General features: G+C 34.5%; 1 protein-coding gene across 1 annotated transcript in view; it reads left to right on the top strand.

Moving 5' to 3' along the window:
* The first annotated feature begins 683 nt into the window (after positions 1-683).
* Positions 684-10,288, top strand: part of LOC108693729 (arginine/serine-rich protein PNISR-like) — a 12,655-nt gene continuing 3,050 nt past the window's right edge. Inside the window, exons 1-11 of the mRNA XM_018202838.1 lie at positions 684-1,318; positions 3,063-3,251; positions 4,373-4,623; positions 5,199-5,370; positions 5,493-5,674; positions 6,299-6,538; positions 7,591-7,693; positions 8,646-8,717; positions 9,146-9,240; positions 9,749-9,908; positions 9,984-10,275. Coding sequence (XP_018058327.1) covers positions 1,225-1,318; positions 3,063-3,251; positions 4,373-4,623; positions 5,199-5,370; positions 5,493-5,674; positions 6,299-6,538; positions 7,591-7,693; positions 8,646-8,717; positions 9,146-9,240; positions 9,749-9,908; positions 9,984-10,275 — 1,850 coding nt within the window. The 5' untranslated portion in view covers positions 684-1,224. The remainder of the gene's footprint in view (positions 1,319-3,062; positions 3,252-4,372; positions 4,624-5,198; positions 5,371-5,492; positions 5,675-6,298; positions 6,539-7,590; positions 7,694-8,645; positions 8,718-9,145; positions 9,241-9,748; positions 9,909-9,983; positions 10,276-10,288) is intronic.

Here is a 10,288-nt window from a genome sequence, read left to right as displayed (position 1 = left end):
TGATTTTTTATTACATAAATGTTTCATAAATAAATATGCATATTTGTAAAACTATAATATTCTATATATTGCAGAAAAATTACAATTCTTTCTCTGTGATTATCATTTCTGTTGATAATCAAACTTTGACGATAATACTAAAATCACAATTTTAAAGAAAAATCGAGTATTATTGAGTTATAAGTGCATAAATACATCTACTAAACTAATAAATTATAAAATTAGTATAGTAGTTAATATAGTAGTTAATATTATCAGTTTTTAACTCTTAATCACTTTAATATCACAAGGACGCGAACTCCCGTAAGGATGTCGGTTTTTAATAGCATTATCTCGTCGGTGATTTTAAGGATCGATTCTATATCTTGAAATGAGATGAAAATTATATTAAAAGTGAGCGAATTTAGAATATTGATTTCATTAGTCAACACCTAATAAATTTGCTCGTTTTTGTAATTTTCACCTAGTTTCCGGTAAACCGATTCTTCCAGATCTAAAATGTTGATTGGATGATCTAAAAGAATACACCAATAACAGCGAGCGCTCACTCAACTGTTGAGTCCGCTAAACACAGCCATTCTAATCCGGATTAAACATTGAACTCTCGGTGGAAACTAGGCTAGTGTGCAGTGTGCAGGAGCCATTATTTTAAAATGCTGTATTGGCACTGCATGATGCGGCGAGATGTCCACCTCTCTGGTGAAGTGTCTGTGTCTACGACTACGGGTACGTCGTAGACATTGTCTATCGTCTAAATCCCGGGCGAGATCGCATTTCGTCAAAGTCGACCAAAATCCTGGGGAGTGAGGCATCTCATCGTCATCGTACGACATATGTCGTCGCTAGTCGTCGCTTGTGTCAAGTCAAGCTGATCAGGCACAAGCGCATCCAAAATTCCGAATAGTAACGGTTATAATTTTTTGGGCAAACAGTACAACTGTAGAAAAGTATTATCACCGCGCAGTAGAAACGCACCAAGATCAAATTAGACGCATATTTGAACGTTGAAATTCCATCGAGCAGCATCGCCGGGAAGAGAGAAAGCGAGAGACCAAAAAAGAAAAATACGCGAGGACGCCGTTTTCGCAGCGCTTCCACTTTCCGAAGTCACTTCCGATCTCAGTGAAGTGGCGCCAAGAACTATGTTCTGTGATAGACCGTAGTAGGTTAGGCACAAACTGGCTCGAAATACATAGTCGAGATCTTGATTGTGCGCCTTCGCAAATGAAGATGAGCGGGGATATGTTCGAGGGGAAGGATTATCCGACTCAGTGGGCGCTCAATCCTTCCGCTTATCAAAACATGAGTAATGATCAAGGTGAGCCGTCGCTCAGGGTGGCAATTCTTTAGTCTTATATATATGTAATGATTCTGCTCTTCTGGTGTTACAAAGGCATAGAAATGTATATGTAGGATGATGTTTGATGTATGAAATATTTCCTTGTAATTATTTAATTTTCAGCCTTCAGTAATTCTATATCAATTCTGTATTTTGTTAACAATAACAATAATTATATTAGGACTTTTGAATTTTAAACAATACAAGAAAAGATAAATATAGTAGGCTAATGAGTCAGCAACAATAAATAGCACAATTATTTAGTGAACAATTAATAATCAGATATTGGATTGTCTTCTTTATTTTGAATGTTTCGACTCTCTTTGGAGTCCTCCTCAGCAAGAATGATACAAGTATAATTAGCTCACATGTCCATAATGTTTAAGTCACTCGCAAATTGACAAAGATGCATTTTTGTTAACTCTTTAAAGTCTGATTGCATTAAGGCATTTTGCTTTAAGCAAAGGCTTAAAACTCATTTTCTCTCTTTAAAGATGAGAGGAAGAGATAGAAAGAGTTTTAAGCCTCGCTTAAATTAAAGTAACGTTGGTGCAATCGGCCTAAAACTTTTAAATGTATCTATCTCTTAAAGATTGAAAATTATATTTCGCTCTCTCTAACAAACAGCTGGTAACATAAAATGATTATCATCCTGTTCACAGTTATAATGTAGTTTGGAAAAAGAAAAGTCGTCGATGACAATAGTAATCAATCATAATTGTAATCAATTAGCTTGAATAATGTCATTTGATATAATGTAAATCAGAGAATATAACGCATGAAAATGAGTTTAGTCCTGTAGATAAAATATAATATATAAGAATTATGTCGGCGCAAGATTATTGTTACAGTAAAAAGAAGAAATTGCTATGAACTAGCAAACCAGATAATATAATATATTGAGATGATACATTGAAAAAAATTAATAAAACTCAAATTTGTAAACTGTATATCAATATATTATATGAGTTTATAATTTAGTAACAGCTAAAATTAATACGAATAAATACCTTTGATGTAAAAAACCAAAATTTCTTTAGTCAAAAATTGAAAGTGTTTCTGTCGCAGGAAGTCGGATAAAATTAGAAACAATGCGATAAGAAGTAAAACAAATATTGTCTCTTTGGAGTTATGAGACATTATGAAATAATTGACATGAAGGAAAAGATTATGATAGATGTTGGGAAGTGGGAACTAGAGGGGATAGAAGTGTAGGCATGAAAGAAGTGGATGTACATAAACAAAAGGAGGAATTATGAGGGAGAGAGGGATTAGATAATCTGTAGGATTCAGGCAAAGATTCTGTATCATTTTGTTTATTTAAGTTCTGTTTTTATCTTTTTACGTGAATCATTTTAGATATCAATCTCTTATTATAGAAAGATTCACTGTCTAAAATCTTCACTTCATTCCATCTAAAATTGTGATTGAAATTGATATAGTGATCAGATATGATAGATGGAGAACCCGTTTTCTTGTTGATATATCTGAAATATGTTTTCGTACTCAATTTTCTTTTTGTTTGGCCAACATATGGCCTCACAATCATCACATGAGATCTTATACACCACATTTTGATTGGAAAGCAATTCTAACTTGTCCTTTTCTTTTTTTAGAAAATTTTTTAAAGTTGGTAAAGTTGGTAATGGAGAATAAGTAAAACGTATGAATTTATTAATGTAAATATAAAAATTAAACATATTAATGTTATTATCTGGAATAGTGGATTGGGCTGCTCTGGCGCAGCAATGGATAAAGATGAAGGAAACTGTCGTGCCACCAGCTCCACCACCACCCAGCATAAATCCTGTATGTTCTGCGAATGATGGTAGTGGAGAGGCACCAATGGACATGGATACTAAGGACGATGATGTGCCTCCAGCACCACCTGCACCGACCATCAGTGGATCCGGTGAAAAAAGAACATCTGATTTGGATGGTTTAACTTCCGTTCAAAATTTTAATAATGACAATGAAACTATGTATTGTCACTAGGAACAACTGGACACCTATCATGGAACAAGTCAGAATGGATTCCGATTGTTCAATTAGTCTCCTAAATCAGTCCCTAAATTACTATTGTGTTTTCTAGAAAAAATGGAATAATTCTGATTGGAATCCATTCCAAACATTTCCATAATAGATACCTTGATTCAATTCTTCTTGAAATATATTGTTAAATATCAAACTCTGAGATACATGTATTTTTTTGAAAATTCTAGATATACAGTTATAAAATATATTTAAAAATTATACAAGTTTTGTCTAAAACATATTTTTATTTAGTTAATTATTTTGTTGATAATAATTGAAATTAGATATGTGTTAGTTTTGAGAAATTGTTTCAGTCTTTAAATCACAAATTGAGTCGATATAAAAAAATGTCTTAGGTTTTTGTGTTGAACAACATATTTCAAGGATAATTCTGATAGATCGATTTAGATTTCTGATAGTTGTGACAGGCCAGTATTTCGATATAAGTCTCTTACAAGTATCGTTCTACATGCGCGCGCGTGCACACAGACACACATATGCACGTACATATACCTTCCATAATTTTCGCAATGATGCTACTTGCAAAATAAGTCTTTAACTTTGATGTGTTGAAGCTATTGCTTATGAAAATCATTTGATGAAAATCCTCTCCATTTCTGACTTTTTATATATTACTCATGTACTTGAGATTTGAAAAGAATATTTATCGCCAAAACTATGGGTTTGCAAATGCCGTAAAATTTCTGAATTCACTTAATTTCTTCTTTAGTCAAAAACTATAATGCTGAACTTGTTCTATCCATGTTTGTCACCATTATTTTATAATTTTGTGTGTCTCGGATTGCTCTCATTTTATAGTAGGAGAACTCTCCTACTGTTACGAAAAATATGGCATTTTATTTTTCGGAGAAATTGAAAATTGGACTTGGACTGAAGTTGAATCATCCATGTTAACATTAATAATGAATGGTTAAGTTCAAACTATTGAAATTGGTAACAAGAGAGATTTCCTTATTGTGATATAATATTGCGGAATAGAAGCTTGGACTCAGTGGAACCAATGGGGTCACTGGAACGCCTCAACATCTGGAACCGGAAATTGGGAATGGAGTGGCGTTCCTCCCCCGGGTGTTACCGTAGATCCCGATGGCAAACCAATTGGACTTCCAGCTGTACCGGTTATTCCACCTGCACCAACGATATCGACTACTACTGATTTCAACACACCTCCCCCTGCGCCGTCCCTGTACTCGTATAATTCGATGCCACCTGGACAACCATATAATCAGGTAAAAAAATGAAGGAATGTGAAATTTCTACTCTAGAATGGCACAGAATAGTTTAGGTTGAAAGAAGATTCCAGAAAGTTTTCAAGTCTCAAGCTAAGTACTTTCTTATTTTATATCTAGTTGAAATTAAAAAGTAAAAAAAAAAAAATAAAGTAAATGTAAGGCTCGTCAGTTGCAAAGCAATATAAGAAAAACGATGAGAAATTAAAAATGGTAAAATTAGTATTAATAATAAAGTATTAATAATAAATAATTTATTCTCTAATAATTTAGAAAGACAAATGGACATTTTAACTTAATCCTTATCAGCAAGATAAACTATCAAAATAATAATAAAAGTATTGATATTGTAAAGTTGAGTAATATAAAAAAAATTATTAAAAATTGTAATCTGAAAGAGAGAGAGGCGGGTATTATTCACAAACTTCAATTACATAATTTTTTAATCAATTTCTTATAAAGTCAAGACATACATAAGATAAGGATCGAGATCGAACTCTTACCGACTGTGAATCAACTGCTTTTATATGGACGCCACATGTTGCATTAAGTACCTTAATAAATGTGTTTATCAGGTTTCTAACTATTGGTCTGGTGAGCCACCTAATGCAATATCACCACAGCCGCTTCCTTTTATGAAGGGCATGAGGCATGCAAGTAGAGGACCACACATGAGAGCGATGGATTCTATTCGAGGTCGAGATGACAGAGAAAAGACACCGGAGGAAGATACTACTACAACTATAGGTAAAAATTATAATTATGGATAATAATAGCTTGTAATCGTTGAAATTGATTCAGCTGATTTGGCAATTATGAAATTTCAACATAAAGTGTCAGTTATACATTTTTGTTAATCCATTTTGTAGATGCCGCAAAACGAAGACAGTTGCCAGCATGGATTCGCGAAGGTCTGGAGAAGATGGAAAAGGAGAAACAGAAAGCCATGGAGAAAGAAAGGCTAGAAATAATGAGAAAGCAGGAATTAGAAGCTCGCAAGCAAGCAGAGGATGAGGCACGTGCAGTGCTCAATCCGAGCAAGAGTAAATTTGTAAGCAATAAAACTCTCGTTCACTCAATTACTAACTCAGATTATGATCTCATCAGAAACAAGAAAACAATAAAATTTTCAAATTATATTTAAACAGAAATATTTTTAAATAAAATTTTTTCAATTTATAGAATAGATTTGTAAAATGTAGCGAAAATTATCTTTTTATTTCGGGAAAAAATTAAATCATATTTGTTTTTATATTACAAAACAAAGAGTAATTCTCGAGAATGTCTAATAAGATAAAAACAAATCGGGCTAATGAGAGTTTTTGCGCGGTAATTAAGAAGATTATAAGATTTTTCAATTTACATACTTTTAATCAATGTAACGCGATAATAAGAATTACAGATGTTTCGGCTTTATTTCAGTGCATTGAGCTTAAAAATTAATTCCTAGTTTAGCCAAATCTATAAAAGAATGATTCATTTTCATCCTCATTGCATTGACACGTGATTGATAAGTCAAGTGACAAAAAATGACATGATGAAAATTTCGCATAATCATATTTGTTTAAACTTTAAAGATCATAAATCCGCTGAGTTTTCATATTGTACCGATATTGTCCGTGACTTCGCGAATTTTAAAACATGAAATTATCCATTGTCATACTTGCTCCTACAGGATTCGGATTCGGAAAAGGAAACTGAGCAGGATTTCGATACGAATAACGCACGCGGACAACAATCTGTGGAAAAGAGCTACGATCGCACTCCGGATATCATTGTTCGACCGCGAAAATCACGATTCAGGGACGCTGATTCGCCCGAGTCTCATACGGGACCCGATGAGAGCCCGACTACTGTGGTTAGTATGGTTCCGATTGTGCAGAAACGGTCTCGAGAGGAAATTTTACAGGATGTGGTAAGTATAAAGATGAAAATGACTAAACAAAAACTAAAAATTAAGAATAAAAGTTGATAAAAAATAGTTTTTTTTTTTATTTCGGCCCTCAAAAAGTTTTTTACTTGGATATATTCTTTTGGAGCATTTGATTTTGTACTATTGTATTTTGGAATTCAATTTTTGCATTCATCTAGAAGATTTCTCTATAAAATTATAACATTCACAATGTAGTACAATGACTAAGTGGCGATGGCCATAGATATACATTACCGTTCATAACACTGGAAAATATTTATGAATCTTGCTATTTTTAACGAGCAAATGTTAATATTATATTATTAATATTTTATAACAACATAATTTACTCCTTACATGTTTTTTGCATTAACGGCTTTTAATTTTCAATCTATAATTTAAAAAGGCAAGATTTAGGTTTTCATTTCATCTCGGTTAAAAGCAGCGTCAAGTGTTTACTTATTTAATTTTTTGTAGCAAATACTTAAATAGACAAGGTAACGCAATTTTGTGCTAACATTTTGAATATTTTGAAGGAGAATTTAATAACTACTATTTACAATTAAGTTGGAAGAGAAAATATCTTCAAATTAATTATCATATAAAAATTTTTATGAAAAGAATTAAAGTCATTTGGATCGGAATAAGAAGATCCTTTAATAGGAATACAAAGATATATCCTTAGATTTCATTGTATTAAAGATTAAAGATAGTACACGTGGATTATATTTTTTATTTAATTTAGCATGGATAGTTTGGGATTTAACTTGGCGCAAGTATATGGTACTATTTTACACTAAGTGATATGTCATATATTTTTTTGTATTCTCAATGAAAGTTTTTTTATTTCCAACCTCGCAAAAAAGTAATAGTAACTTCAACTTAAAAAATTGTTACATAAAAATAAAAGATACGATATCAATTGATATTAAGTTAAACAAAGATCCAAAATAATTTAAATTAATATCCAATATATTAATTATAATTATAATTATATTTAATTAATTATAATGAATTTAATGATATCGGAGTGGATTGCATCTTCTATTACGCAGATGTTGAAAGTGAGGAGATCATTGACGGAAATACTTCTGGAAGTGACGAATGAAGAAATTGGTGCGGTATGCAGAGAGGTTTGGAGCCGCGCACGTGCCAAAGGTACCCCCCCAGATACACACGATAGAACTAACCAATTGAATTTCCGTGCTTTCGCCCATCGGGGCACATTCCGAGTCAATGAGTCTACTCGCGACACCACGCTGCGACGAAGCTGTGCGATTGTGTAATACAAAGTTTGAGAGCATTAAACAGAGATACCTTAACATGTAGACTTAATTATTCGGCAATTTCAGGACATCCTATGTTTTGCGTTTTTCAGAGATTTGCGTGTAGTATAAGACACATCTCTCTCTCTCTCTCTCTCTCTCTCTCTCTCTCTCTCTCGCTCGCTTTTAATCACGTAATCATTCCGTGATTACGTATCGCAGATTTTTAAGACATTTTTACATTACCGGCATCCTTATGTCCGGTAATGATCTTTTTCGCGATATATCTCTATGATAAAGGCACTCTAAAATATTATACTTTTATACCATAGTGTAAATAGTATTTTAACAATCTGAAATTGTTTTAATAAGGACGTCTAGATATTATAATTTAATAATATTTAATATGTGTATAATTAATGAAAAATATTTATCGTATTATATCTGTCATACCCATCTATGCATGGGCATGTTTTATTATTTGATTTGTAAACATTTTAAAGGCATTTATCCGAATTTTTATAAGTATCTCTAACAAACTTCATTTCATGCATTGCGAACTTTATCCTTCGAAGTTCCGGCAATAAAAGTTACAAGTTTGCGTAGCAAACCGCGCGATGTAGATGTAATTTTCCTTTAGGGCATTAGAATATTATAGTTTGACTTATAAGTGTGGAATAATGCTATTAAAGATTTCTTAAGGTACATAAAAGGAAGCGAAGGGATGATTCGCCCCCTTTGCGCGAATGGGCTGATCAGAGCCATTCGGTATTATCGGGGGCGTTATCCGTATGCGGTACTGCACACTTTTAGCGATTGATTACTAAATGCGTGTGTATTGTAAGTCCCTGCAGGAGAGACCCCCGTCGCATCCCTCAACATGGCCCCTCTTGCTCAGATCACTCACGAATCACTCGGTGAGTACGCTTTAACGCTCTATTATAACGCACGGCGATATCTGTAGGGAACGGCCGTGAAACAGTGACGCAGTGACTCGTGAGAAAGGAGAGAAAGAAAAGGGACACTGTGTAATTACGCACAAGTTCAAGTTTAACTTGATGTTAAACTCGGCCGTTCTCTCGTAGAAATTTATCGTTGCCGAAAGAGAGGTGTTCCCCCTCTCCTTCTCTCTCTCTCTCTCTCTCTCTCTCTCTCTCTCTCTCTCTCTCTCTCTTGTGCTCTTTCTCAGGACGTTTCTTGATGAGAGTAACGGCTGTGAAAATTAGCCAGAGCCGAGCATATATTTTTTTACCTTTTTTTTTATTTGTTTTTCTGTCGCTCCGACATTGAGAGAGTGTCGCGTGCGCATTAAACGGATGTAATTCCTGGCTCTTATCTGCCGTAGGTCTGAGCATCTATAACGACAGTAACAGCGAGTCCGAGGAGGAACAGAGTGAACACGCGCAGATTCAGAATGATGATAGCGATGAAGAGTTGAAGGTAGGAATTTTCTTACACGAGGAAATACTGCGAAATTTTTTATTTGTATCAATTTTTATGAATATGTAAAGTGACTCAATCCATGAATAACGATATGTATATTATTCGTGCTCTATGGCTCTTCAAAAATATGATTTTCAATCTTAAAGGGTAAGATTTGCTCAATAAGATCTAAATTGTATTTATTTCTTTTTCTGAATATTATATGTTCGCAAATGTTCCCTTGGATTTGACTGTATAAATCTCCCGCTTTCTCTTAAAGACAAAAGATCTTTCTAAAAAAATTTTTAATTTTCTGTTTCAAAAGCACTTTTGCTTCTAAAGTAAAAAATCTTACTAAAGGATGATGTGATGTGAATAACTCCTATATTAAATCACTTTACATATTTATAAAAATTAAAAAATTCAAATAGATTTTAGTTTCGCAATACTGTTAAATTAATCATTTGTCATGATTAATTCAACTTGCAAAGGTGATACCGTTTTATTTCACAAGTCAATTTCGCAGGAAACGCTGAGACGGCGACAGCAGGCATTTCGCAAGACGGAGGAGGAGATCGAGGCACGACTCGCCGAGGAAGAGGAGGAGGAGGAGCAGCGTAGCGAAGAGCAGTACAGTAATAAGCAACAGGAAAATCATACCGGTAATACTAGCTGCCGAGAGTCAGGTATGTTTCGACAGACAACCCATCCGCATGTGGCTGCTGGGAAATTAAGTGTAACTTCCTGACGTCATACTTTAGTTGATGAAAAAGAAACGGTAGATAATCAGAGAGAAGCGTCCGAGACTTTGTCGAGCGGCGGTCAAAGCCCAACAGCGGCGGTGCCGCAGAACGCGCCAGCGGCCGACGGCCAGCAGGTAGCGAAGCCAAGCAGCACCGTGTCGGGATCCGCCGATTCTGAGTCGAGCAGCACCGAGTCCACGAGCAGCTTGTCTGAGTCGAGCCGCGAATCTGCGCCCAAGAAGCATGAGAAAGCGCGCAAACAACAATCGCAGCAGCAACAGCATCAACAACGTTACAATCGTCGGCGGAAGTCTAAGAGCAGG

This window comes from Atta colombica, unplaced genomic scaffold (genome assembly GCF_001594045.1).
Source record: "Atta colombica isolate Treedump-2 unplaced genomic scaffold, Acol1.0 scaffold96, whole genome shotgun sequence".
In the NCBI taxonomy this organism is placed as follows: Eukaryota; Metazoa; Arthropoda; class Insecta; order Hymenoptera; family Formicidae; genus Atta; species Atta colombica.
Note: the sequence above shows the minus strand (reverse complement) of the source record. Positions and strands in the feature narration are given on the sequence as shown.